At 55.2% G+C, this 27174-nt stretch overlaps 1 protein-coding gene across 19 annotated transcripts in view; it reads left to right on the top strand.

The window, feature by feature from the left end:
- The window catches only part of TCF3 (transcription factor 3), an 81067-nt gene that overhangs the window by 43837 nt on the left and 10056 nt on the right, over positions 1-27174 (top strand). For 14 of the 19 annotated variants that reach the window (XM_051640011.1, XM_051640009.1, XM_051640004.1 and 11 more), the window contains exons 4-13: positions 828-901; positions 2170-2263; positions 10056-10123; positions 14708-14837; positions 17270-17319; positions 23490-23592; positions 24285-24424; positions 24598-24724; positions 25870-25928; positions 26695-26773. In XM_051640011.1, the coding sequence (XP_051495971.1) occupies positions 828-901; positions 2170-2263; positions 10056-10123; positions 14708-14837; positions 17270-17319; positions 23490-23592; positions 24285-24424; positions 24598-24724; positions 25870-25928; positions 26695-26773 (924 nt within the window). The remainder of the gene's footprint in view (positions 1-827; positions 902-2169; positions 2264-10055; positions 10124-14707; positions 14838-17269; positions 17320-23489; positions 23593-24284; positions 24425-24597; positions 24725-25869; positions 25929-26694; positions 26774-27174) is intronic. The other 5 variants (XM_051640017.1, XM_051640015.1, XM_051640000.1 and 2 more) reach the window with 1 other exon arrangement.

The raw sequence follows: 27174 nt of genomic DNA, 5'->3' as shown, positions 1-27174 counted from the left end.
GTGGTGCCAGCTTGATCTGTGAGAGCTTTACTGATGTGACTCCCTGGGTTTTTGTGTCCTGGTGGACGTTCCCCATCTCCCCTGGGTGCCTCGTGTGCTGGTAGCCCAAGAGGCACAGCCTGGGTGGACCTGGCAGAGGATGAAAGGAGGTGATTTCCTACCACAATCCGTGTCCAAGGACATTGCAAAACCTTCCTCCTGTTCGGTCCCTTGCCATTTTGGGTCAGATCCCCATTTGCCAAGGATATGCTTGGGAGGCCTAAAAATGGGATGGACAGGAACGTGCTCTGATGTCCTTCCTCTGCAGGAGCATGAGGGGCTGCAGTACCCAGTGGCCTTGGACAAACATGCCTAAGCCACACGTGCCATCATGCCCCCAGCAATTCCCACCTGAGGCTCTTCCAGGTCTGGGCACTCCCTTTATCTCCCAGTTTGAGCTGGGACAGGTCCCACTGGAGCATGGGGATGGGTGCAATGAGTTTGGAATTTACAGTCTCCTCTTCATCATTGGTCCCTGGGGGGAAGAGCTTCATGGGTGCTCTCAGGAATCAAGCAAGTTAAAATACTTGTTGCTCCTCTTCCCACTGTCCCGTGTTTTGAAGCGTTTCCAGGCTGTGGTGGGATTTGCTTTGAAGTTTATGGAATAAACTCCCAGCTGGAGTGGGAAGGTGAGGAGGGAGAGGGGAGGATGGGTCACGCCAAGTGGAAGTGGTTTATTAATGAAAATATTGTTTTGTTTGTAGAAGGAAGAGTTAATTTTGCGAGAACACCTTTGAGGCTTTGCTGATAAAGCAGGAGTAACCTTTGTTCTTCCTGTTTTTCGGTAGGTTTGGATGAAAGACCAGGATCAGGTTCCTGGGGAACGGGAGATCAAAACAGCTCCACATTTGACCAAGGAAGGGTAAGGACAAAGCACAAACACTGAGCTCCAACCAAAATAAACGGGGGCTTTACTGTAGCTTCTCAGCACATGCTTTTGTGCCCAGGTTGGGTCTAACCCTGGAACAGCTTTTCTTGTCCTGTTTTGGAGAGGACCCCTCCCCAGCCCCATCTCTTCAGGCTTTGCTGCCTTGAGGTCCCCCTGGAGAAGGCTTCTTCTCCAAAAACCTGCCTCAGACCCACGTCCCCTGTGGGTTCAGGCTCAGGCCTCTCCCCTCCCTTTGGCATGGGGAGAGGTGGCGTGGGCTGCTGGCCATGGGGTGGGACAGACTGGAGGGTCGTGGTGGGAAGGGTGAGGAACCTCACCTGATGGGCTGTGCTTTGGGCAAAGCTTGCTGGGCACCCACCACGCACAGCTTTGGGAGCCCGAGGGGCCAACTGGGCCTTGCTTTGGGGGAATCTACCCAAAGATTGGGGTCGATGTGGGTGTGTCAGGCAGGCTGGGGCCCTTGGCAGGGATGGAGAGCACGGGAGGGGTTTTGCAGGGAAGTAGTGAAGGCAGCACATAACTGAGGCCTGAGGAGGGGAAGAGAGAAAAGACATTAACTTAATTGAAATGGTGTTATTTTGACAGATGCTCATGTTTTAATGGGTTTGTGTGATTTGGTTTTGCAATGGCACCTTTCCCTCCCCTGAGGTCAGTGGCAGAGCAGGCACTGTGGTGTCATTGCTCATTTTTATAGGGATGCTCCTCACCCCTTGCCCCCCTGGCTGGGGAGGGGGCTGCCTGGCTCTCACCTGGGGGTGCTGAGCTGCTGGGTAAAGGCAGAAGCTGCCCAAGAGCAGCCAGCCTGGGGCAAACCCCCTGCATGTCCCTGCTTTGGTGCCATATCCCCTCCCAGTGTTGCAGCCTCATGGCTGCGCTGCCCTTGCAGTGAGGATAAGATCATGTCCTTGTTCCCAGGACCTTTTAACTTGGACCCTTTGGGCTGGGAGAGACACCAAGCTCTGACAACCAAGCATCATCAAATCCCAGACTGGGTTGGGTTGGAGGGGACCTTAAAGATCATCTCATTCCAACCCGTGTCATGAGCAGGGACACCTCCCACCAGCCCAGGCTGCTCCAAGCCCCATCCAACCTGCCCTTCAACACTGCCAGGGATGGGGCAGCCACAGCTTCCCTGGGCAACCTGGGCCAGGCTCTCACCACCTTCATAGTGAAGAATTTCTTCCTCATGTCTAAATGGTGTCCCCAGGCACCCATCAGTTAACTCTCCCCTGTTGCTTCAGCAGAGCTATGGTGAAGGCCCCCACTATGAGCACAGGGACCTGCCATCCCACAACAGCATCTCCTCATCACCATTCCTGGGAGCTGGACTAGTGGGTAAGTTCTTTTCAGCTGCTCAGCGGGTTGTGTGGTCAAAGCAGGGGAAATCCAAGAATGGCACAGGGTGGTGGGAGCGTTTGTGGTGGTTGGTGTCACTGTTCCCCACTTTGGACCTGCTCCAGAAGGTGTTCTCAAAGCTGTGGCTCAAGGACCTGCTGTCCAGAGGGTCTCATCAGTGCCCAACCTGCACGACAGGCGCCGTATTTTGTGTGTGTGATTATTTTTCCCTGCTTTACAGTAGCACCCAGAGGCAGTAGCAGAGATTGATGCCCACTGTGCTGGCACGAGATGGGCTGAGTTTGCTCGTGGGAGCTACTAATCAAGGGTGGAAAAGCATCAGGAGAGAGGGGGAGGAAAAGACACAGCTCATCATTAAGGTCTTGCAACAGGCTCGTGGCTGCCTTGCTTTCCAGCCTGGCAGCCCCAGGGCGGTGCAGTCTCCACAGAGAGCTGGAGGTGGGAATTGGAAGGTCTCTTCTTGTGTCCTACAGAGCTCCAGCAGCCCTGACTGGCTCCTTCATCCCTGCTGCAACTGGGCAGCCCAAGGAGCTGTGGGGACCAGCAGGCACCGGGCAGCCTCGCGCCCTCCTGCTGTGCCCGAGGCGGTGATCGGGTGTGACCGGCTGCGTGAGACAACTTACCCAGTTACCTCTCCCAGCTCGGGGCTGGAAAGAGAGATTAAGAGCAAAAAATATCCATCCTGAAGGGATTAGAGAGCTCTAATGACATTAGGTCAGGAATTGGGGTTAGTCCTCCTCACCTTTGCCCACGCAGCGGTGTCAAAACCCTCCAGTGAGCGTGGAAGGAGCAGTGTTGGGGCAGGGCCTGGTGCTGTTTGCTCGTGGGTTGAAGTGGGTGAGACGAGGGGATTGTGCTTGAAACAGAAAATCCCCCCCACGACAGGAGCTTCCTCTGAGGGGCTGGTCAGAAAGGGGAAGAGGAGCAGGGTCGTGCTGGGAATGAGCAGCCGCGCGGGGCTGGGGCGAGGGGCTCATGCTCAGCTCCGTTCTCCCCTTCTGCCCCTCTTGGTGTCAGTGGGGTCGATGTTTAATCGCCCCTCGGGGTCCCACGCAGGGCTGAGTGAGCATTTCCAAGCAGCTCCCCCCGTCCCCCGGCACGGGCAATGATTCCTTCTCGTTTTCTGCCCCAGGAGGATGTAAGCAAAGCAGAAGAGCCGTTCCTCGCTAAGCCGGGGCAGCCTCGCTGCAGCTCAGCAGGGCTTCTGAGGGGTGTGCGTGGGGGGAACCCATCCCAACCCATCCCAGGCCTGGGGCCAAGGCAGGCTTGAGACTTCCCAGCAGAGAAGGAGCTGCCCGGGGAGGAAGACAGAGGTTTCCCCTTTGATGTGTGCAGGGAAGACTCGTTTGGCTTCCTCTCAAAGACGGGGCTCCCAGGCCTTGGCAAGTGCTGCCGCGCTCCCTGGCAGGGCTGCGAGCCCAACCGGTCCCCAGCACGTGGAGCTGGAGCTTCTGCTGCCCCAGCGGGTGGTTTCCACCAGCTCTCTCCACAGGGGTGGGTTTGCTGCGGCCTCATGCCCTGCAGGATGGGGGCCATGCCCTGTTCCCAAGGGTCGGGTGCTCACCGGTCTCCCCGCGCTGGCTCGAGGTCTCAGCCGTTGGTCTGGGCAGGTGGGTGCAGCTCCAGGAGCTCCACCTGAAATGGGAGCTGGGGAGGCTGGGAGGGAGCAGCCAGGAGGGGCAGGAGGCTCCTCATGTTTCAAAGTCACTTCTGTTCCTAAAATTGAATGTGGTTGAAGTAGAAAACATCAGTTCCTGGAGGAGGTTCCAAAATACATAAGTAAGTTTTGCTTTGCCTCTGAGCGCGTGTGCTGAGGAGGATGGACCAGAGGAGATCATGGGTGGGATTTCCTCTTTACCAAGCTCCTTCTGAGAACTTTGCAAGTGGCAGAATGATAAGTGGAAGGAGAGAAAGGAGAGCTGAAGAAAAATAAAAATGCTTTTGCCTATGATAGTGTAGAGGCAGTGACAGAGTGGGAGGGAAAGGTGAGGTTTGGAGATGTGTCACAAGGCATCTTGTGTAATGGGCCAGTTGAATAGAACCAAGGAGTTTTAGAATGTGAGGAGATGGAAGGAGCAGATTGGGATGGACACCTCCCATGGTACTGGGTGGACAGAAGGTGCATGAGACTTAACTGTCTGTGCCCTTCTCCAAAATCAGAATTTGTATCTGTTTCCTACTTGACCTCTGTTTCTTCAAGGAGGATTAGAAACTGCTGGAAGAAATGTTTCAGGAGGAACATGGTGAGTTGGGAATGATGGGCTTGGCCATCCCATAGAGAGGGAAACTGCCCACAGGTGGGTCTGGCCTGGGAGCAGTGGTGATGGTGCATGGGCACAGTGCAGAGATTTGGTTTCACGTGTGTTTTCCAGGGGCTGGAAAAGTTTCAGGAGCACCAGGGCAGCAGACTCTGAGAAGGGCGAGGCTGGAGGGGTTTGCATGGCCCAGGAGAGATGGAAAGTGGGTCTGAGTTCAGGGCAGGGCCAGCACATCCCCAGACCCCTGTGAGGCTGCATCCCTGCCTGTCCTTGTGCCATCACCCCAGCCCACCCCCTTGTCCCCCTCCCCAGGGCCACGAGAAGGGGCTGCTCAGCTCCTGGGCAGGAGGGAGGAGCTTCAACAGCCCATGCTGGGTGAGCACAAAGCTCTGGTGCCAAGTGCCTGACAGATCTAACCCCAGGAGGACAGCGTGCCTGTCATGTCCAGCAAGCAGGCCACCTTCCCAACACTGGGACACACTGGCACTGGTGGCTGGAAGGACAGTTTATCCATGGGCAGCCCCACTCTGACCCACTCCTGGGGTGGGTGATGGCCCTGCAGATTGCAAGGTGCTAGCCTAGACCAAAACTGGTTTGGATTCATGTAGCAGGTTTTGGAAGGAAAAGTACTGGTTTTTATTCAGCTGGGACACACAGATTTGGGTTTTGGGGCTTATGGATGTGCTTTAGATGAACGTACAGCAACCAGCATGGTGGGAGCTTGGCTTTGGGAGGCACCTTGAGCAGGGGAAGGGGCTGAACTGACAGCCAGAGCTGTGGGTGCTGCTCCCAGAGCTGCCCTTCCCCTGCCCTCAGGGTTCCCTGAGAGCTGCTGGTGACCCCACACAGGCACTTCTTGAAGGGGACGATGTGAAGACAATCTGGTGTTGGATGCTTTCCAAAGCCCAGGTTCCCTCTCTGCCACAGCTTTGGCTCTACAAGGTGATGGAGAAACCCAGAGATGTCTCAAGAATAACTGGGTGGGGAGCTCTGGCCTGTGGTGCACTGGACAGGATAACCTAAATTAAAAAAAAAACCACAATTAAAAATAAGTCCCTGAGTGGAAACACTGTCCTTGCTCTGAATAAAAATCTGCCCAGGGGGTGGGGGGAACCCGAGGAGCAGGGTGCAGTAGCAGCACCTTCAAGCTCCATCACTCCCTCCTCCCAAGTTTTCAAGCTTTGAGCCCTTGGTTCTGCTGCCCAGAGGACAGTCCTGGCGAGGTCTGAGCATCTCAGCCTCCCATGGGGAGAGGTGACAGGGACCATCCCTGGCTGCCCGGGGTGGTGCCAGGACAACCTGCTTGTCCCCAGAGGGTGAAGAGGGCTTTTCTGCTTGTTTCAAATCACCAGTCTTCAAAATCTGCCACTCTTCCACCATTCATCTTCAGCAGGGGCAGGCGGGGAGAGGGATTGCTTAAACAGCAGGGAAACTGATAAGCCATAACAGATTTCTTTCTAGTAATTATTTCTAGTAATTAGCTTATTTTCAGAGGAGTGTTTCTAATCTTGGGTGTATTGTGAGCTGTTGTGGATTGAGTTCTTCCTGGACAATGGTTTTAATCTGCCCACAGACTTTGTTGCTGCTCCTGGTTGTTTTTTTTTTTAATGTTGGGTTTATTTTTTTCCTCTCCCCTTGTAATCCCTGATAGTGTTTTTCCTCCCCTTTTTCCCCAGGTCTTAACTCTAATGGAATTACTGGTGTGGGGCTGGAGGGAGGCACAGGGTGGGTGGCTGTGCCATGGGTGGTGGGTGCTGCAGGCTGCTACAAGGCTCAGTTGTGGAGCATGGGAATGGGGTGACATGGGGACACTGGTGTGAAGTCCCCACGGGCTGGTGGGAGCACTGGGCACTGCTCCTCAGCAAAGCACCTGCCTTCCTTGCCTTCCTCCACTGGCAAAACCCATGGGCAGCCTTCAGCTGGCTTCTTCTTGGCTTATTTGTACACATCTGGGAGTGGGGCTTGTCCCGGGGAGAGAAATGGCAAAACCACAAGTTTACTGGAAAGCTCAGTTTGCTCTGGTGGAGCTGAGGAGCTGCCACGGTCCTGGGCACTGGGGCCAAACCCTGCCAGGGCTGGTGGGAACCTCAGGGAAGAGTTTTGATTCTGCTGCCTCGTCTCTGAGCTTGGAAGCAAATCTGTCTTTGGGAGGAGGGAGCACAAACTGTGGGGGGGGGATCCTCTGTGAAAGCCCTGGGTGAAGGCAGCCTGGGGGAGGCTCCAGCCCAGCCCAGCACGGCCTGGTCCTGCAAGAGGGAATCACTTATGAAGCAGGGAGGAGGCAGGATGGGCAGGTGAGGGGCAGGGAACGAGCTGGTGGGGGTGGAAAAGGCAGGAGGGGGATGCCAGGACTCACAGTGAAGCAATGCCATGAGGAGTGGGAAATGCTGGATGCTCCCAGCCAGTTTCTGGGTGCACCCTGTTCAAGGTGTCCTCAGCCCTGCTTCACCTCTGCCTGCTCAGATGTGCAGAGGTAGATCCAACAGACAGGATTTCCAAGGGAAACCCCTTGGCCCATTCCCAGTACCTTCTGATTTTGATCTTTGTTCCCCCCTGACGAGATCCCTTACCCCCCATCTGCAGGATTTCAGTCATTCTGTTGGGAGTCAGATGGTGTCTGGGGAGATTCCTCCTGCCTCCAGCCCCGTCCTTGCCGTGGTCCTGGGGTTTTGCCACCTTTTCTGGTGGGTGCCCCTGGGCTGTGGCTGTGAAGGGGCAACTCAGGCAAGTCCCAGTGCAACCAGGTTTGCCATATGTGCCAGCTGGCACCTCCCCAGCAGCAGGAACAGCACCTTCTGCTGGCAAGTTCAGCTTTTTCTCACCCAGCTTGTGGACTTTATTTAATTTCAATAGGCTAGATCCTAAAAAGTTTGTCATTCTTCCGTCTACTTGGTTTTCCATGACAATTAAATGTAAAATCTCTACTGCTGAGGGTTTTTGCTACTTTTTCTATATATATGTGAAAAGGGGGCAGAGGCTGGGGCTGGCTGGGGGGCTGCCCTCCCTTTCCTGATTCCCCCATCCCATGGGACACTGACTGATCCAGGTCCCAGCCACAATTGCCCGAGAGACCAACCCTGAGGTGCAGGTATCGTGGTTTGGAGCAAATAGGTCCTGCAGCCTTTCATGTAATCATGGAATGGTTTGGGTTAGAAAGGACCTTAAAGATCATCAGATCCAATCCCCTGCATGGGCAGGGACACCTTCCACCAGTCCAGGTTGCTCCAAGCCCCATCCAACCTGCCCTTCAACACTGCCAGGGATGGGGCAGCCACAGCTTCCCTGGGCAACCTGGGCCAGGCTCTCACCACCCTCACACTCCAGAATTCCCTCCTCATGTCTCACCTCAATCTCCCCTCTTCTCCTAAACCTTACCCTCCTAATCCATTACCCCTTGTCCCTACAAGCCCTAGTAAAAAGTCCCTCCCCAGCTTTCCTTCATCTTCCTGCGCCTGCACCAAGTGCCCTGTGGTTCCACCAGCCAGGTTATCTGGTGACAGCAGAGATGTCAGTGCTTCACCACTCAAGCCACGTGTGGAAGGAGCAATAAATTATCAGATGTGAGGCCGGGCTCTTGCTGGCCAGATAAACCAGCGTGGCATTACCCTGGTTTTCCTCTGGTTTAGGAGTAATCACAACCCACCAGGTGCCACAACCCACTGAGTTATTTGTGTAACGTTGCCGGCGCGGCGGCACGCGGAGCTGCTTAAGCTCTTTTAAAAATTAGGTCATTTAGGAGATTCATCCTCTGACATTTTGACCTTTGTTTACTTAATGATTAAGCCTCTGAAACGACACAGCAGCAGCTCCTGGTGCTGTTGGTGGAGATGCTGGTGGGACCCTGGCATGTCGTGCCGTGGCCTCCAGCGCCGCTGGGAAGAGGGGTCTTGGGTTTGGGGGTGGGAGTGGTGGAACCCACTCGGAGGTTTCAGGTTCAGTTCAAGTCCCCCATGCTATCGTTGGAAAACTGAGCTGCCTCCTCCCTTCCCATCTCTCTGCCCGTGCTTCAGGGGGGACTGGCTTGCGGAAATTTGTTCCCCCCTTTCTTCATGTGCTCCCCAAAACCTCCGTGCTGCGAGCGGACCCACCTGCCCGCCCAGGCGTCGCCCCGGAGCGTGAACCTGCATCTTGGCAGGCTTTGACCATGCCTTTAGGTTAAGTAGATTGGCAAAATCCTCCCCTTCCCAATTTTGCTGGCTAAGCCAGACCAGAAGCAGGTTGTGATCCCTTCTTTTTGGAGAAGGGCTTTTGCCTCTGGGGGGGCTGGCAGAGCCCAGTGCCTCCCAGCAACATCCCCTGTGCCAGCACGGGGCAGCTGCCAGAGCGGGGCCATCCTGCTCTGGCTTCAAAGCCTTTTTGATCATCTCCCACTTCCCCCTTCCATCCCCTTTTCCCTGGTGGCACCATTAATAGGCTGTAATTAACAAGGAGGAAAATTCTTCCTGTATTTTCAGTCCAGTTTTCCTTTTTTTTTTTTAAATGAAAATGTGCCAGTTCCCCCCTGGAAAAATGTCTAATTCTGCTTTGGGTGGCAGGGGGGAAAACCCAAAGCAGACTCTTGTGCTGCTGACTGTCCCAGTCACAGTGCAGAGGTATTATCCCCCTTCTCCCTGCCCTGGGATCCTCCCTGGGTGCTGTGAAACTGCCCTGGCACCCTTGGGTGCTGCTTGTGACCGTGAGGAAAGACTGCAGGGACGTTGCAGAATGGAAGCGTTTCACCATGTGTGTTGTGTTGGGTTTTGCTGTTTTTTTTTTTCCCTTGAAAACTCTATTTTCAGCAACGTGTGGGCAGGGTGAGGTTGAACACGTTTGATAAAAGCCATGACTGGGTGCTAAAGTTCACTCAGCAGCACTGGGGCACGTGGGCTGGGCTGGCACTGGGTGGCTCCTGCTCCACAGGGATGATCCAGGTACCAGGAGCCCCACGGTCCAGGAGGAACCTGCTCAGTGGGACCAAGCAGAGGGGGCTCAGAAGGGAAGGAAACACTTTTCTATTGAATGCCTGCTTTTTAGATCTGGAGGGGTTTTTGGGAAGTGGCACCTCCACCAGGGAAGGGGGAAGAAGGTAATTCCTGAGCAGGAGCTCCACATGCTGGGATTGTCTTTGCCCACAGAGTCCGGTCACTCGTGCCTGGCTGTTGGTTTGCTCTGTCACTGCCTCTGCCAGACTCTGCTGGCTTTTTTTTAGTATGTCTGGAGGGATTTTTTTGTTTGTTTGTTTCCTCTGGTCTGACACTGCCAGTTTCCATGGCCACAAGCACTTCCCTGCATCCTGCAGTTTTGGGGTTTGGCTGCTGATGGAGCAGCCAAGCTCTGCTGTCCGGGAGCTTAAAGGAGCTCCTGTAACAGCAGAGAGTTGTTCTGGGCAGCAGCCACCCCTGCAGACCAGCTGAGGAAGCTGCATGACCAGAGTGGACTTCACACCTGGGCAGGATGCCCTGAGAGGGTGGGTGCTCACAAAACCTCCCCATCCCTCTTACACAAAACCTGGTATTTTCTTTTCTCCACTGTAGGGAAGAGCAATGAAAGAGCCTCGTACTCCACGTTCGGAAGAGACACGGGGATGCCAGGGCTAAACCAGGTAACAGCAAAGTGCATTGAGACTTTTTTCTTCATTTACCAGTAGGACTGTTAGGGGGTTGGACTCGATGATCTTCAGAGGTCACTCCCAACCCCAGCCACTCTGTGTGATTCTGAGATCCTGAGGATGAAAAAGGCTCCTGGTGGTTTTGCATCTCACCTCTGCACGAGGTCCTGGGAAGCCTCTGCTCTGCTCAGGAACATCTCTTGAGTGTCAGGGGTTTATACTGGTGCGTGTTGCTGGCTCAGAAGAGTTGTCAGAGTTTACAGAATGGATGTGTAGCAGCTTCTCTGTTCTTTTCCACTTCAGGCTTGCTTATTTTCTTATTGTTAATCCTGTTTCTCGCTGGTTTGTATTTAATGAGATGAGGTGGCCAGCACTGCCCTTGGAGGGATCTTCAGGGCAAGGGAGCTGGGGAAGGGGCTGGAGCACAGGTCTGAGGAGGAGCATCTGAAGGAGCTGGGGGTCCAGCCTGGAAAAGAGGAGGATGAGGGGAGACCTTCTGGCTCTGCAACTGCCTGGAAGGAAGTTGGAGCAAGGGGGTTGGTCTCTTCTCCCAAAGAACAAATGGTACAGGACAAGAGGAAATGGCCTCAAGTTGTGCCAGGGGAGGTTTAGATTGGATCTTGGGAACGATTTCTTCATGGAAGGGGCTGTCAGGCCCTGACACAGGCTGCCCAGGGCAGGGGTGGAATCCCCATCCCTGGAGGTGTTTCAAAGCCATGGTACTGAGGGATGTGGTTTAAGCACTGGACTTGGCAGAGTAAGGGTAATGGTTGGTAGAGTTGGGTTCTGGTTGGACTCGATGATTTTAAAGGTCTTTTCCAACCAGAAGGATCCTGTGATTCTGAGCCAGATCCAAGCAAGACCTTTCCTTGAGAGTGGGTGGCTGTGGGCAGGAGTGCTCCATGAGGCACCTCCTCCCTCCAGCTCCCTGCCTCAGGACCCTCACTTTGCCTCAGGCATTGAGCCTCCTGCTCCCTGTGCTGCCTCCCTGGCCAGTGTCCCCCCTCCCCATGGCCAGTGTCCCCCTGTGCCAGCATCCCGTGTCCCCCAGCTCACAGTGAAGGGAAGAGACAGTCCATGGATGATTTCTATGCTCTTGTATTGTCCTGTGGGCAGACATGGGGCAGTGTTTGTGTTTCACAGTGGTGCTGTGGATGCAGAACCTGCAGCACTCAGCACTGGTGAGGCCACACCTGGAGCGTTGGGTCCAGTTTTGGGAACCTCAATTCAAGGGAGATCTCGAGGTGCTGGAGCGAGGACAGAGGAGGGCAAGGAAGCTGGTGAAGGGCCTGGAGAATCAATCTGATGAAGAAGGCTTGAAGGAGCTGGGAATGTTTAGTCTCAGGAAGAGGAGGCTGAAGGGAGACCTCATCAGTCTCTACAACTGCCTGAAAGGTCATTGTAGAGAGGTTGGTGCTGGTCTCTTCTCACAGGTGATTAGTGACAGAACAAGAGGGAAGGGCTTCAAGCTGCACCAGGGCAGTCTCAGACTGGACATGAGGAACAATTATTCCACAGAGTGGTCAGAGACTGGAACAGGCTGCCCAGGGAGGTGGTGGAGTCACCATCCCTGGGTGTGCTGAAGGGTAGTTTGGATGTGGTGTTGGTGGAGATGGTTTAGGGGAGACCTTTGTGGAGTAGGGATGGTGGTTGGACTGGGTGATCCCAAGGGTCTTCTCCAACCTGAGTGGTTCTGTGATTCTGTCTCCACAGTCAGGGGGGCACAGAGCACAGAAGAGCTGCCCCTGGCAGCAACAACCCTGCCCTGCAGGGTCACCCCATGTGAACCCCAGTAGGGGCACCAGGGCTGTGCTGGGGAGGGAGATTTGCTTCCAGTGGGGAACACCATGGACATAAATCAGAGCCTGGGAACACAGGTGACCAGCCCTGGGGTGCTGCCACCAGCAGCCAGGCAGAGTTTTTGGGGCAGGAGTGAGCACCTCCACTTTGAGGTGTTGCTGCAACTGCCCTGCCAGTGTCTGAGCACAGCCCTGAGGAAACAGTCCCACCGCTGGATTCAAGGGAGCAGCTTTTTGGCTGCACGGCTTTTGATTTTCTACATGTAGACACACACACATATTACATGTTTTAATTTTACACAAATTTGTCACAATTTCCTCTTCTCTGAACTGAGGATGTTTCCTTTGCTGAAACAGCTGTGCTGCCTGGCTGTGCCAGAGCAGATTGAATTCACCACTGAAGCTGCTAAAATAAAAACGGGCCGGATGCCAAACCCTGCTTTTTAGTGTGATGGTTTTGCCGGGGTTTCGTGGAGGAGGGGGAGATATAAGGTAACAGAAAGGAGGTGGGCAAGCGGTGCCTCGGGCTGGGAGAGGCCCTGGTACAGACACACGGGTCCGGATCGGGTGGCAGAGCAGGAGCTGGAGCCTGTTTGATGTGGAGGGGGAGACAAAACCCCTCTTGTGCAGGGTGGCTGCACGAGGCAAGCGGGGCCGCCCGCGTGCCCGACGTGGCCCCAGAGCAGTTGTTGCTTTTGGCTCCAGGTTTTTTTTTTTTGAGGGGGGGGGGGTATGTGGGGGGGTTGTTTGACCTGTTTGTTGTTGGTTTTGATTCTCTTTGAAAAGTGCTGGCAAATTGTCAGGTGGTAGATGCCTTGGATGGGGAGCGTGTTCCTCCCAAAAGCTGCTTCCTGTGGGGCAGAGCTGCAGCTCCCCCCTCGCTGAACCTCTGAGCACCTTTGGAGGTGTCAACAGGGAGAGGGAAGGGGAAGAAAATCCCTTTGTCTGGGAAATTGCCTGGAAATCTCGGTGACTCCCTGGAGGTGCCTGTTGAAGGAGCTGGGCAGCAGCCACTTGGCCCTCTGGGATCTTCTCAGGGATCTCCTCTGGGATCTCCTTCAGGATGTCCTCTGGGATCTCCTGGGATCTCCTCTGGGATTTCCTCTGGGATCTCCTTCAGGATCTCCTCAGGGATCTGCTCTGGGGTGCTGTGCCACTTGCTTTTCTTGGCCGTGCTGCTCGGCGGCGCGCAGCGGTTTCAGTGCAAAGGTAACATGACCAGTGGAACAGATTGCAGGAATTTCACCAGCTGTGAATACATCAGCTCCTCTTTCCCTCCCCGACCCCTTTCTGGAGAAGACGAGTTTTAAAGCAGTGAGTTTTTCTTTCCAGTGTCTCAAAAGCCTGAAATCCTCCCTTTATTTCGGTGTGTTGCCCTCAGAAGACGGGTCAAAGCTGAGCTTTTGTTACTTCCAGGCCCTTTGCCAGCCCTCTTGAATTCCACAAAAATACATTGAACTTTCTCCCGAGGTGAAGGGGCAGTGCTGGTGTACTTGCTTCTGAGCAAAGGCACCTTTCATAGAATCACAGAACCGTTCAGGTTGGAGAAGACCCTTGGGATCACCCAGTCCAACCATCATCCCTACTCCACAAAGGTCTCCCCTAAACCATCTCCACCAGCACCACATCCAAACAACTCTTCAACACACCCAGGGATGGTGACTCCACCACCTCCCTGGGCAGCCTGTTCCAGTCTCTGACCACTCTCTCTGTGAAATAATTGTTCCTCATGTCCAGTCTGAGCCTGCCCTGGTGCAGCTTGAAGCCCTTCCCTCTTGTTCTACCTTTTCTCTGTCCCAGGAGCCAGTGAGCGCCCTGGGCTCCAGCTCCTGGGAGCTGCTTCCCAGAGTACCCAAGGTCAGCTGGAATAAACATGGGGGAGGAGTTTCCTCTTTTTAGAAAGAGGGATTTGGCTTCTCCCTGATAAAATGCAAGGGAAGCCCCCCCCAGCAGAGGTGCAGCAGCTACCGTGGGTCCAGCTGCGCGGCGCTGGGGATGGGAGAGAAACCAGCAGTGCTGGTCTCTGCAGCGGGTTCTGCAGCTGGGGAGAGTGGGAGAGGCAGGGTCAGATGGGCTGCTGGCTCTGAACCCTCTCCTGTCCCTTGCTGCAGGCACAGTGGAGGGATGTGACAGGCTGGGGGCTCCCAGCTTTGCTGTTGGGGGACGTGTCTGTCCCCTGCCCTGGCAGGGTCCCCAGGGGCGTCACGGGGGCGAGGGGCAGCCTGGGGCTGTTGGCCCAGATGGGCCTTCTGAGGGTGTGTGGCCAGGCTGTGTCCATCAGGCACAGCAGTCCCAGGCTGTACAGCCTCCCGGGTGGTGAGGGAAGAGCCTTGTCCTGAGTCAGTCCGTGAGGCAGGCGGGCAGTGCTGCCTGACAAGCCCCTCAGCCTGTCACCTCCTCTGTGCTTCAGCAGGATGGGCTGGTGCTGTGGCCAGCAGGGCCTCATCCTGCCCTGAGCTGAGCCTGGGGCCATGATGCTCCCCACAGCAGCACCTGCTAGTTTGCACCCTTCATTGGAGAGGTGCCTTGCTGGGGTCCAGTGAGAAAACACAGCTTGGAAGCCCCTCTTCTGCTGGCACATCTACTCCCCACCACTCCCCCCATCTTTACGTGTTTGTTTTTCCTTCTGGCCCTTTGGCTTGTCTTTTCTTCCCCCCCCCCCCCGCCCCGGGCTGGATTTGTGTGCAGGCAGCTGAAAGCACCTCTGTTCTCTCCCAGTAAGCAGGGTGGTTTTCCAGCATAATGACATGGAAGGGCTTTTCTGTCTCCTTGTCTGCAGACTGGTTTCCTGCCCAGCGAAATGGGAATTGCGAGCCCGAGCACGCTTTCCCCCACCGGAGTGAAGGGGGGGTCTCAGTATTTTTCTTACCCCAACAATCCTCGCAGGAGAGGTGCTGAGAGCAACATAGGTAAGTCACTTCGTGTCACCCTTGGGTGCCACCACTCTGGTTTGTCCTGCAGCTTGGTCAGGTCATGGCAGGGAGTGTTGGCTGGGGCCACAGAGGTGCTGAGGGGGCTGGAGCATCTGCCTGGGAGGAAAGGCTGGGAGAGCTGGGGCTGCTCAGCTGAGAGAAAAGGAGGCTGAGGGGGGATCTGCTCAGTGCTGGTGAAGATCTCCAGGGGGTGGCAGGAGGATGGGGCCAGACTCTGCTCAGGGGTGCCCAGGGACAGGACAAGGGGCACTGGGCACAAACTGGAGCATGGGAGGGTCAAGCTAAACATGAGGAAACACTTATTGACTCTGAGGGTGACAGAGCCCTGGGACAGGCTGCCCAGGGAGGCTGTGGAGTCTCCATCCCTGGAGACATTCCAACCCCACCTGGATGTGTTCCTGTGGGATCTGCTCTAGGGGATCCTGTTCTACAGGGAGTTGAACTAGATGATCTTCAGAGGTCCCTTCCAACCCTGACCACTTTGTGACTGGGTGGGTGGCCATGTCGGGTCTGATGCAGGAGTGAAAGCACTGATGTTGCTGTGTGAGTTGGGATTTTGCTTTTTTGGGTATATATATATATACACATATATGTATATATGTAATTTTTAAAAAGGGAGTTGAGTTCAGAGTCATGTAGAATTTCCTTTCTGGCAAATGTCAGATTAGGTGAAAGCAGCAAATGGCTTGAGGTTCTTCTAAAAATGCCTGCAGCCACATTGCACATCAGTAGTTCATAGAATCATGGAATGGTTTGGGTTGGAAGGCACCTTAAAGATCATCTCATTCCAACCCCCCTGCATGGGCAGGGACACCTCCCACCAGCCCAGGCTGCTCCAAGCCCCATCCAACCTGCCCTTCAACACTGCCAGGGATGGGGCAGCCACAGCTTCCCTGGGCAACCTGGGCCAGGCTCTCACCACCCTCACACTCCAGAATTCCCTCCTCATGTCTCACCTCAATCTCCCTCTGCCAGTTTTCATCCCTCCCCCCTTTTCCTCTCCCTCCCTGCCCTTGTCCCAAGTCCCTCCCCAGCTTTCCTGCAGCCCCTTCAGGCACTGGAAGGCCGCTATGAAGTCTCCAAAGTTGTTGTTCCTGGAGAACCTTGGGCCTCCTTCGAGGCTGTTTTCATGACCACTGGCCTGGCTTGGTCCCCCTGCCCTGCTGCAGGGAAAGGGGAACAAGCTGTTAGAAGCAGCGTGAGGTCCAGGTGCCCTGCTGGTGTGCAGGCAGGAGCTGTGCCCTGGGAGACAGGCTGTGGTTGCTCCAGGACCTCTCCCTCCCCACCTTCCTGCTGCCACATTCCAAAGCAGGAGTTGCCCATATCCGAATCTACCTGGGAAGAAGCAATTTTGCTTTTAACAAGGGCTGAAGTTGGCTGTGAATTTAACTTTCGAGTGAAGACAAGCCCCAGTTCTCCAGAACTTAACGTTTCTTGTCGTAGTTCCCCCTGCAGCTTCCAAAGTCACTTTCTTACTCCTATTTTGGGCTTTCCCCAGCAAACGAAACCAGAAGCGACCCAGTGTTACATGTATTTTTTTCCACTGCTTTTCAGAAAAAGTCATCCACTTTGATATAAAATGTTGCTGGTTGATGTTGTCAGCCTGGAAAATGATTCTTTCACATCAGGTCCTTCTGTGTGTTGAATTTCTCCTCCTGAGCTGCAGCCCAGCAGAGCCCCTGGCTCAGCAGATTGCTGTGTCAGTGCCCTGCAGGCCCCCAGCTGGGGCTTTCCTGAATTATGAACTAAAAAAAGCCATCAAATTTTGAACCAGTGCTTCCCCCTTGAGCCACTTCTTCAGGATGTTTCCCCTTCCTGAATTGTGTCCTCTCACCTCAGAGCAGGACCTGGAGAGATGAGCTGGGGAGGGACCAGCTGGGGTGAGCACCATCCCTGCCTTCCTGCAGTGAAACTTTATAAGAACCAAAAAGAAAATAAAGCCCCATCCCTGCGTTTGTTCTCTTTCTGCATCCTCTGCAAACCCACCTGAAGTTAAATTCTTTCCAAAAAAAACCCAACCCAACCCTAACAAGGGGTTATTTTTGAGCCTGGTCTCTTCCAAAGAGCAAGCACAGCCCTTCTGTTTGTGGTGTGCACCTCCTATCATGGTGTTTGGTGAAAGAGTGCCCTGTCAGCTCTGTTTGTGGGTGAAACCTCCTCTCAAAAGGGTGTAGACAAGACCAGGAGAGGTTCATCCTCAGACATTTTCACTGTTGATGCTTCCTGGGTGGGATTGGCTTCATCCTGGCTCAAACCAGGACACTTGGCTACAGGGCAATGAGGATCTCAGCCCTGTTTGTACCTGCTGCCTCCTTCCATCCTTGAAAACTGGTCACTGTAACTTGTTGTTTTCCCTGCCATTAACCCCCTTCAGAAATTTGATCCTCTCTTTATTTTCTCTAAACCAGATGGACAGCCCAAAAAGGTTCGGAAGGTGCCTCCTGGACTCCCCTCCTCGGTAAGTGACAGGAGCATTTTCCCTGCAGGTGTCCCCCCTGACCCCCCATCCCCTCTGCATCCCTGCTCCTTTGGCAGCCACAGCTGCCAGCCCTACAGCTCCAGCCACAAGGGCTTGGATTTTAGCAGGACAGGGAGGGTTTTTCCCAGAGACAACTTGCTATGTAGGAGAAGTTGGGAAGCACTGTGAGGCTCTGCAGCCTGGGCACGAATGGGGGAGAAGGAGCCACAGCAGCAGCACCTCCCCAGCCAGAGCCTGGCCCCTCTGCCTCTGCTGGGTGTGATGCTGAGAGTGCCCAAGTGAAACATGACACTCGGTGTGATCGGATTTCACTCCAGAAGGGAAACCGAAGCAGTTGCAATGTGGGCAGGGCAGCTGGGGCTGCTCCAGGTGTGCTCTGCCCGGGCTGGTGTGGAAGGAAACCGAGCAGGCTGTAGGAATATGTCAGCCCTGCTCCTCTGGCTGCAAGGGGGGGAGCAACTGAACAATGGGTGTGTGGCTAGAAGTAATGGGATCTCCAGGAAAGCTAATTGGAGCAGGCTGGAGGGTTCCTGTAGGAATACAGGAGCTGTCTGGCTGTGCTGCAGCCCAGGCTGCATTCCTCACTGGAGTGTTTCCCTCCCTGCAGAGAAACGGGTGGGCTCTGTCCTGCCCGTGAGCTGGGCTGGTGCTGGAGCCTCAGTGGAGCCCAAGCTGGGGCTGGAGCCTGGGCTGGGGCTGTGCTAGAGCTCAGGCTGAGGCTGGAACCTTCCTGGAGCTCAGGCTGCACTGGAGCTTGTGCTGGGGCTGGAGCCTGGAGTGGGGCTGGAGCTCAGGCTGTGCTGGAGCCCAGGCTGGGGCTGCACTGGAGCTGTGCCCTTTCCCTGCTGTTGTTATGCCAGTCACTGCCAAAGCTGATGTGATGTGCAGTGAGTGCTTCTCACTCCCCTGTTCCCTGGGGGATGTCTGTGTGTGTCCACCCATGGGGGAGGTCTCACCAACACTGGCACAGAGCTCAGCCTGGGACCTGCACCACTGCCTCTGCTATTGGAAATAGACCCTGAGCTGCCCATGATGGGAGCGTGGAAGGAGGGGAAGGCACCAAGGGCTTGTTGGGTTGGGCTTGCCTGCCAGAGGGTGTTGGAGGGTTCCTGCAGGCCCATGTCATGCAGAAACGTGCTTCAGTGGTCAGTACTGAGTTGCTCCCAAAGTCTTTCTCAGGGAAAACCTGCTTGGAAGCAGAGTCCCTATCACTGCATTGAGTTTCTGTGTGAAATTGGGAGGTTTTAAATCCCAGTCAACATGTGGGCAAAACCTTGCTCTGACAAATGGCCTTAGATTTCAAAGGTGAGGGACGGGGCTTTGCTGCCTGTCGTGCTGGCTGTGCCCTGGAGGGCCCAGATTCCCACAGGAAGAGTTGCTCAGTGTTTGCCAAAATTCAGCCCCTTCCCCGTGTCCACACTGACACCTGCACATGGGTTTTTCCAGCCCAGAACCCACTGCCTGTCACCTGGGCTGCCCCTTGACTGCAAAGCTCCAGGTTTTGCTGTGCAGGCCCGTGCTGCCTCTTTGCCCTCTCCTTGTCCTCACCTCCAGCTTCTCCTTCTGGTTTGGAACTTCCACACATGGGGAGAGAAACTGCATCCGGGGAAGAACAACCCCATGGATCAGTACAGGTTGGGGACTGACCTGCTGGAGAGCAGCTCTGGGGAAAAGAACCTCGGGGTCTTGGTGGACAACAGGCCAACAACGTGTCCTTGTGGCCTCCTGGGGGGCATCAAAAAAAGTGTGGTCAGTAGGTCAAGGGAGGTTCTCCTTCCCCTCTACTCTGCCCTGGTGATGCCACACCTGGAGTCCAGTTCTGGGCTCCCCAGTTCATAAAGGAGCTACTGGAGAGAGTCCAGCCCAGGGCACTGAGATGCTGAGGGGGCTGGAGCATCTGCCTGGGAGGAAAGGCTGGGAGAGCTGGGGCTGCTCAGCTGAGAGAAAAGGAGGCTGAGGGGGGATCTGGTCAGTGCTGGTGAAGATCTCCAGGGGGTGGCAGGAGGATGGGGCCAGACTCTGCTCAGGGGTGCCCAGGGACAGGACAAGGGGCAATGGGCACAAACTGGAGCACGGGAGGGTCAAGCTAAACATGAGGAAACACTTCTTGACTCTGAGGGTGACAGAGCCCTGGGACAGGGAGGTTGTGGTGTCTTCTTTGGAGACATTCCAGACCCACCTGGATGTGTTCCTGTGGGATCCTGCTCTGGCAGGGGGTTGAACTAGATGATCTCCAGAGGTCCCTTCCAACCCTGACCACTCTGTGACTGTGAAATCGGCATCAAGGTGACAACAGAAATGTGGAGCAAAAGGAGTCACCACCCTCAAGCAAAACAGATCAAAGACTCTTTCTTGTCTGCCTTGCCCGTGCAGGAGCCCCCCCCTGTGGTATCACTGGGCCCCGTGCAAAATAAATAGGTTTGTTGGCATTAAAATAAAGTGCAGTGCTTGGAAAACTGGGAGAGGTCAGTGGCAGGAATAGCTGAGGGCGGCTGAAAGGGGAGTGGTTCTGCCAAAGGCACCAGGAGGCACTGACAGGGTGAGGTGGTTGAAGAGGGATCAAAGAATCATAGAAAGGTTTGGGTTGGAAGGACCTTAAAAGATCATCTCATTCCAACCCCCCTGCATGGGCAGGGACACCTCCCACCAGCCCAGGCTGCTCCAAGCCCCATCCAACCTGCCCTTCAACACTGCCAGGGATGGGGCAGCCACAGCTTCCCTGGGCACCCTGGGCCAGGCTCTCACCACCCTCACAGCAAAGAATTTCCTCCTCATGTCTCACCTCAATCTCCCTCTTCCAGTTTAATCCAGGGATTAAATGTGGAAGTGGTGAGAAAGGCAATGCCAGGCAGGGACCCAGCAGCTCTGGGTGGGCACAGAGGTTCCTGTGCTTGTCACCCACAGCCCTTTGGGCTTAATTCTTGTGAAATAGGTGCTGGGCTGGGGCGGTGGCACCTGCCAGGGCTCAGGTCCCCTCTTAGTCTCCCTGGGATGCAGAGGTAGAAAGCAGGGTTAGAACTCAGGACATGTCCAGGCACAGGATCATAGATTGATAGAATCATGAAGGCTGGAAGGGACCTAAAATAGCACCAAGTTCCAACCCCCTGCCACGAGCAGGGAACCCTCCCACCAGACCAGGCTGCACAAAACCTCGTGGTTTAAGGCCACCTGGCCTTAAAAACCCCCAGGGATGGGGCATCAACAGCCTCCCTGGGCAACCCGTTCCAGTTCCTCATCACCCTTAGAGTGAAGAATTTCTCCCCAATATCTCACCTAAATCTCCCCTTCCTCAGTTTAAAACCATCCCCCCTTGTCCTATCACTACCTTCTCTGATGGAAAGCCCCTCCCCAGCTTTCCTGGAGCCCCTTCAGGCCCTGGAAGCTGCTCTCAGGTCTCCCTGGAGCCTTCTCTTCTCCAGGCTGAACAGCCCCAATTTTCTTAGCCTGTCTTCATAGCTCCAGGCCTTTGATCATCTTGGTGGCCCTTCTCTGGACCTTTCCCAACAGGTCTATATCTTTCTTGTGCTGAGGGCACCAGAACTGGACACAGTATTCCAGGAGGAGGTCCCGGATCCCCTGCTGCCCCTCAGCTGCCTTTGGAAGCTGGGGAGGGATTTTGTTGGTTCCTGCAGGATTTTGTGCCGCAGCCAGTGCAGAGCCTGGGAGCAGCTCTGGGCTGTGGATTCACAGTCTGGTCACTGCTCTGTTCAGCCTTCATCTTGCCTGGAGTCCCACCCCAGCTCCTGCGTTTAAGCAGGAAAAACAGGGAGGAGGGAGGTGGGAGAAAAAACAAATCCCAGCACCAGAAATCCCTGCGAATCCCTGAGGCGCTGGGAGCAGCTCTCGCCGCGCTGGCAGTTTTAACCAGAGGAAATGACCTCACCTGGAGGTCCCCGAGGTGGCCAGAGCTGGCGAGGAGCAGGGACCTGGGGGTGATTGAGCACTTCCTGCTCATGGGATGCTCCTCCTCGGCCAGAAGATCTTCTCCAAGAAAAGATTTGGAGGGGCCAACGCCAGCCCTGGGGTGAAACCCAGCCCGCCGGGACCCGGGCAGGAGCTGGGGGGAGGGTGAGGATGGTGGATACCCAGGAAGGCCCAGCTTCCCTCCTGCACTGCAGCCCTGCTCACGGCTGTGATTTTCCTCTTCTTCTTTTCGCTCTGGATTTATTAAATGGATGTTGGGGCTCGTGTGTCCCACCCCCCCCCCCCCCCTTTTCCCCAGCGCCCGCCTCGCTGCGGCGCAGCTGCCTGGCAGGTTGGCCAGCTGCCAGCCCCCGGCAGATGGCGAGGGCCTATTAGTTGTGCTTCATTCGATTCCCTCTCCCGGCTCCCGCTATTTAATCAAATTATAGGGGGAAAAAAAGTCAATTTGCTGGATTCTTCTTCTTCCCAACCTCCCCCATTCCCCCACTCTTCCCGGCCCCACGCGCGGTGCCGCCCCAGCCCTGCCCGGCTCTGCCCCACGACACCCAAAGGGCTCTGTCAAGTTTCTTTTTTTGGGTGGGGGAGCAAAAGGCAGCTGGCAGCATCTGTCCGAAGTTTCCCTTCCCCCCCCCCCCTCCTCTCTTTTATTTATATTGCTTTTTAAAATATATATTTTATTTGACACGGTCCCTGGGCTCAATCAGTTTAGACGTCAGGGAGAAATTCTCCACCATGAGGGCAGGAAGGAACTGGAACAGGTTGCCCCGGGAAGCTGTGGCTGCCCCATCCCTGGCAGTGTTGAAGGGCAGGTTGGATGGGGCTTGGAGCAGCCTGGGCTGGTGGGAGGTGTCCCTGCCCATGCAGGGGGTTGGATCTGGATGGTCTTTAAGGTCCCTTCCAACCTTCACCATCCCATGATTAGATGAATAGCACCAATGCCCATGAGTTGCTTCCAGCTCCCTGTCACCCCCCAGGGTCTGGCCACCCCAAGACCCCATGGGTGACAAGAAGCCAGGGCTGTCCCCTGGGGCTCTCAACCCTCCTCAGCTTCAAGCAAAGATGCTCCAAAAAGCAGAAACCTGGGCTGCAAAGAATCACAGAATCACAGAGTATCAGGGCTGGAAGGGACCTCCCAAGATCATCGAGTCCAACCCCCCTGCCTGGGCAGGACCAGACCTAGGGCAGATCACTCAGAAAGGCATCAAGCAATACATCTGAAGTACAACCCCTGGTGCTTTTCACAGCTTTCTTTTTTAATCTTACAAAAAGATTCCTGTATTCTCTTACCTCCCCCCCCAAAAAAAAAGCAAACAACAAACCCAAAGAAGAAATTCTCAGCGTTCTGGCCAGTTACAAAAATAGAGAACAATTTTGTCCCTTGTTGCTGGGTGAGAACAAGGTGGCAGAGGGAGCTGGTTGGGTGTGGGGAGAGAGAAACTTGGGGCAGGTCTCCTTTCCAGGAAGAACTTTGTCTTCCAGGCAGGGCTGTTGGAGGGAGCAGCCCCTGCACCCACTGCTGCTTTCGTGGGTGCTAAAATAAAAAAGGTACCTAAATTCTTAGCAGTTTCAGAATGAATCAATGGGGATGAAAATAGGTTGCACCAAAGGTTCTCACGTCATCTGGGGTGGCATTTCAGTTTCTTTGGGTTGTTTTTGTTTGTTTGTTTGTTTTGGGCTTTTTTGGGGGTGTTTTTCAATTGGTGTTTTGAGGAAAAAAAAGTGTGTTTTTGCACAAGCACTGGGTGATTTTCTGACAGGGTTTGTTTAATTGAGAAGGAAAAGATAAAAATGCTGTTAAATAATGTCACTGAGCAGTGCTGCAGAAATCAGGGGGGGACACCTCCTGTGTGACATCCCTGCTTTGTGGTTTCCCTGTGCCTCAGTTTCCCCTCAGGCGGGACTGGCTGATTTCTGTGAAGGGTTTGAGAAGTTTGTGCAGGGTTTGCAGGGGTCCCAAAGCCTCTCCAGTCCCTGTCCCCACTGCCCAGCCCTCGCCCTTGGCTGCAGGGTCAGCACCCAGAAATGATGGCTTTTGTGGTTACCCATAAAAAGTTCAAACCACAGAAAAGGGAACTGGAGCAGAGAGCTGAAATTTCTGCTGGTGCCAGCATCTCCTGCAGGGATCTGTGCTGGTAGGGGAAGGCAGATGGGACATCTCTGGCCCCCCGAGTGCTTGGCTGTGAGGTGGCCAAGTGCTTCTCTTCACCCCCTTTTCTACCCCACAGGTGTATCCATCCAACTCAGGTGATGACTACAGCAGGGATCCAGCTGGATATACCCCCTCGAAACCTCCCAGCACTGTGTATCCTGGAGCCTTTTACATGGCAGGTGAGTTGTTGGTGACCTCAGGGTCCTGCAGGCCAGGCAGGGCAGGGGCTGCTAGGCCAGCGTGACCAAGGGGAGGAACTGCACAGCATGTGAGATGGAGGGAGCTTGGGGCAGGAGTGCATGGGACACAAAACAGCCCCAAAATAGACAGGCTGGGAGAGTTGGGGTGTTCAGCCTGGAGAAGAGAAGGCTCCAGGGAGATCTTAGAGCACCTGCCAGTGCCTGAAGGGGCTCCAGGAAAGCTGGGGAGGGGCTTGGGACAAGGGCAGGGAGGGAGAGGACAAGGGGGGATGGATGAAAACTGGCAGAGGGAGATTGAGGTGAGACATGAGGAGGGAATTCTGGAGTGTGAGGGTGGTGAGAGCCTGGCCCAGGTTGCCCAGGGAAGCTGTGGCTGCCCCATCCCTGGCAGTGTTGAAGGGCAGGTTGGATGGGGCTTGGAGCATCCTGGGCTGGTGGGAGGTGTCCCTGCCCGTGCAGGGGGTTGGGACTGGATGATCTTTAAGGTCCCTTCCCACCCAAACCAGGCTGGGATTTGATTAAATGGCTCTGATTGGGTTGGCAGGTGGTGGTTGGTGTAGGCAGGATGCAATGAGGACAGGCAGTGCCTCAGCCCGGGCTGACGTGCTCCTGTGAGGGCCATGGGATGGTGCTGGTGCCTCTGCCCTGCTCAGCTCTGCTTTTCCCTCCAGATGGTCTCCATAACTCTCCAGACCTGTGGAGTTCCCCGGGCGCCATGAGCCAGTCGAGTTACGGTGCCATGCTGGGCAGCTCCTCCTCTCCACTCCCACAGTCCAGTGGTTTCAACAGTTTACACCAGCACGAACGCATGGTAGGTGACATGTCCCCATGTCCCTGTGTCCCCATGGGCAGGCTGGTGGCTTTGCTGGGGCCACCACCTCAGCCCAGGGCTGTCTGCTCGGGGCAGCGAGGGTTGGGGTCCTGGATGCCGAAGCCCAGCAGCCTCGCAGGGGCACCTCTCACCCCTCTCCCCCTCTCTGCTAGAACTACCAGCTCCACTCAGGAGAGGTGAATGGTGGGCTCCCCTCCGTGTCTGGCTTCTCCTCAGCCTCCACACCCTACGGTGTCTCCAGCCACACCCCCCCGATCAGCGGGACCGACACCATGATGGGTACGTACGGCCCCTGGGTCCCCACCTGACCCCCCACTCTGCTGCCATGCAGGGGGAAATCAAAGTCTGGGGCAAACCTCTGCTGCCCGAGGCTGTGATGCCCATGCTGAGGTACCCAGACACTTTTTACCCCTTGTGTGTCACCCACTCATGGAGTTACTGCGTGGGGAGGAGACACAGTGAGGTTCTTGCTGCAGATACCTGGGCAGGGGGAAGAGGGGCTGGCCTTGGGGTTTACACCTTGCTTGGTGGGTCTGGAAGGAGACCAGGATCTGTAACATCTCTTGGAGGTGCTGTGGCTTAAATGAGTTGCAGGAAGGATTTGCAGCCTCCTTTGTGGCAAAGCAGGGGGATGTGTGAAGCTGTTCATCAAATCTGGGGTAGGAATGTTTGTGCTGCGTTTGGATGCCACATTAAACCCCCAAGTGCTTTTATCTCTCACCCTGCTGAACCTGTCACAAAGCCTGTTACTGAAATGAACTCCTGTTCCCCAGGAGATGAGAATCCTGACCTTGATTCATAGAAGAACCTTGGTTTAGAGGAGGGGAAGTGAGTTTGGGATTGTAGGCGCTTAAGATGCCCCGTGGAAATGGGCCATAGTCAGGCTGATGTTGGCCTCTCAAATAAATAATGATAGGACAAGAGGAAATGGCTTGAAGTTGCACAAGGGGTGGGTTAGACTAGATTTTTAGGAAGAATTCTTTACCAAAAGAGCAGTCAGGCACTGGAACAGGCTGCCCAGGGTGGTGGTTGAGTCACCGTCTCTGGAGGGATTCGAAAAACGTGCAGATGTGGCACTTCAGGACATGCTCTGCTGGGCACTGTGGTTTATTTCTGGGTTGATGATTGGACCTCGTGATCTTAGAGGTCCTTTCCATCCGTGATGATTCTGTGACTGTGTGAGGCACATCTGATGGCTGTTGGTGACATGACACCTTCAGCCCAGCGCCTCGTAGCGCCGTTCCTGCCGCCCCAGGAAGCTGCTGCAGGTGTGTGCCCTGCCTGGGGCTGCTCTGAGCTGGGCACCCGCTGGGTTTTCAGTGGATGTAGGAGTGGGGATCTCAGAGCAGGTGACCCCAGAGAAGGTCTTGTACCAGTGCTTTGTCCTGCGCCCTGGCAGTGACATCTGTGTCCTCTCTTGGCAGGTAACAGAGGCACCACCGCTGGGAGCTCGGGAGACGCGCTGGGCAAGGCACTGGCTTCAGTAAGGACTTCCCTGGATCTCTGACCTGCTCCCTGTCCTCTGGCAGTGTTGGACCTGCCCTCACCAGCAGGGACCCCGTAGGCAGCAGGGAGGATGGACACATTGAGAAGCTGGGGTGCATGCACCCCAAAAGCACAGTTTTCCACCCCTCTCTGTGCTGCCATCCTGGGTCCTGACACTGTGCAAAGGCACCTCTTGGCAGATGGGGAAACTGAGGCAGTGGATGATATGGTGGTCCTGCAGATCCATGTCCATGGGCTCTGCAGCCACCCAGCCTGATGCTGGTCTGGCAAGATGACCTTATGTAGCCCTTGTAGCAGGCCTGGCTGGTTTCAGTAGTCCTGGCAATCCATGTGCTGGTTCAGACTGGAGGGCACTGGTCCTACTGGGGTTGCCTCTGTCCCATTCAGTGCAGGGACCTTTGCTTCTGCATGGTGGCAGAGTGCTCAGCACTGCACCCTGCAATCATTTTTTGGGGCTCTCACTTTCCTCCCAGGTGGAACCTGAAGAACAGAGGCTATAGCTGCAGGGGTGGTGGCAGTGGGGACAGGGAGAGACCCCAGAGTCCATGGGGGAGCTGGGAGGGCACTAGCAGGCTGAGCCATTGAGCTGGCTGGGAACTGGTGTGCACGTGGGAAGGGAGGTGCAGTTGGGTGGTCCCATCAAGTGGTCCTCACTGCACCTGGGCTCGGTGGCCCTGCTGGGGAGGGGTCAAATTGTTTCAGGGGTGGGCTCTCCTGACCATGCCCTGCTTCTCTTGTTCCAGATTTATTCCCCCGATCACTCTAGCAATAACTTCTCATCAAACCCCTCCACACCAGTGGGCTCCCCTCAGGGGCTTGCAGGTAGGTGCTAAACTTGGCTCTTGGTGTACAAAGCTTTGCTGTCAGGAAGTCCCAGGTCAGCCCCAAACCCTCATTTAAGACATTTTTTGCAGTTCCCTTTATTTTTGAAAGCTGAAGAGTGAGGAGGGAGGAGAAGCAAACTTTAAGATGCTTTTTGGTGTCTCCTGTGAAGGGGCACATTTACCTTTCATTGCCTGGAACTTTTCCCTCCTTTGGAGCTGAGCAGTGCCTGGGTGCAGGGGACAAGGGCAATGGCCCTGCCTGCTTTTAGTGGGTGGCTCTGCTGGAGACCTGACCCCCATGGTGGCAACACCACATGCTTGAGTTGCTGACACCCCCTGAGATCCCCTCCTGCTGTTCAGATGTCCCCGAGCATCTCATCTTGGGGAGGCTGGGAGAGC

This window comes from Apus apus, chromosome 24, assembly GCF_020740795.1.
Source record: "Apus apus isolate bApuApu2 chromosome 24, bApuApu2.pri.cur, whole genome shotgun sequence".
Classification (NCBI taxonomy): Eukaryota; Metazoa; Chordata; class Aves; order Apodiformes; family Apodidae; genus Apus; species Apus apus.
This window is presented reverse-complemented; position numbering and strand designations above follow the sequence as displayed.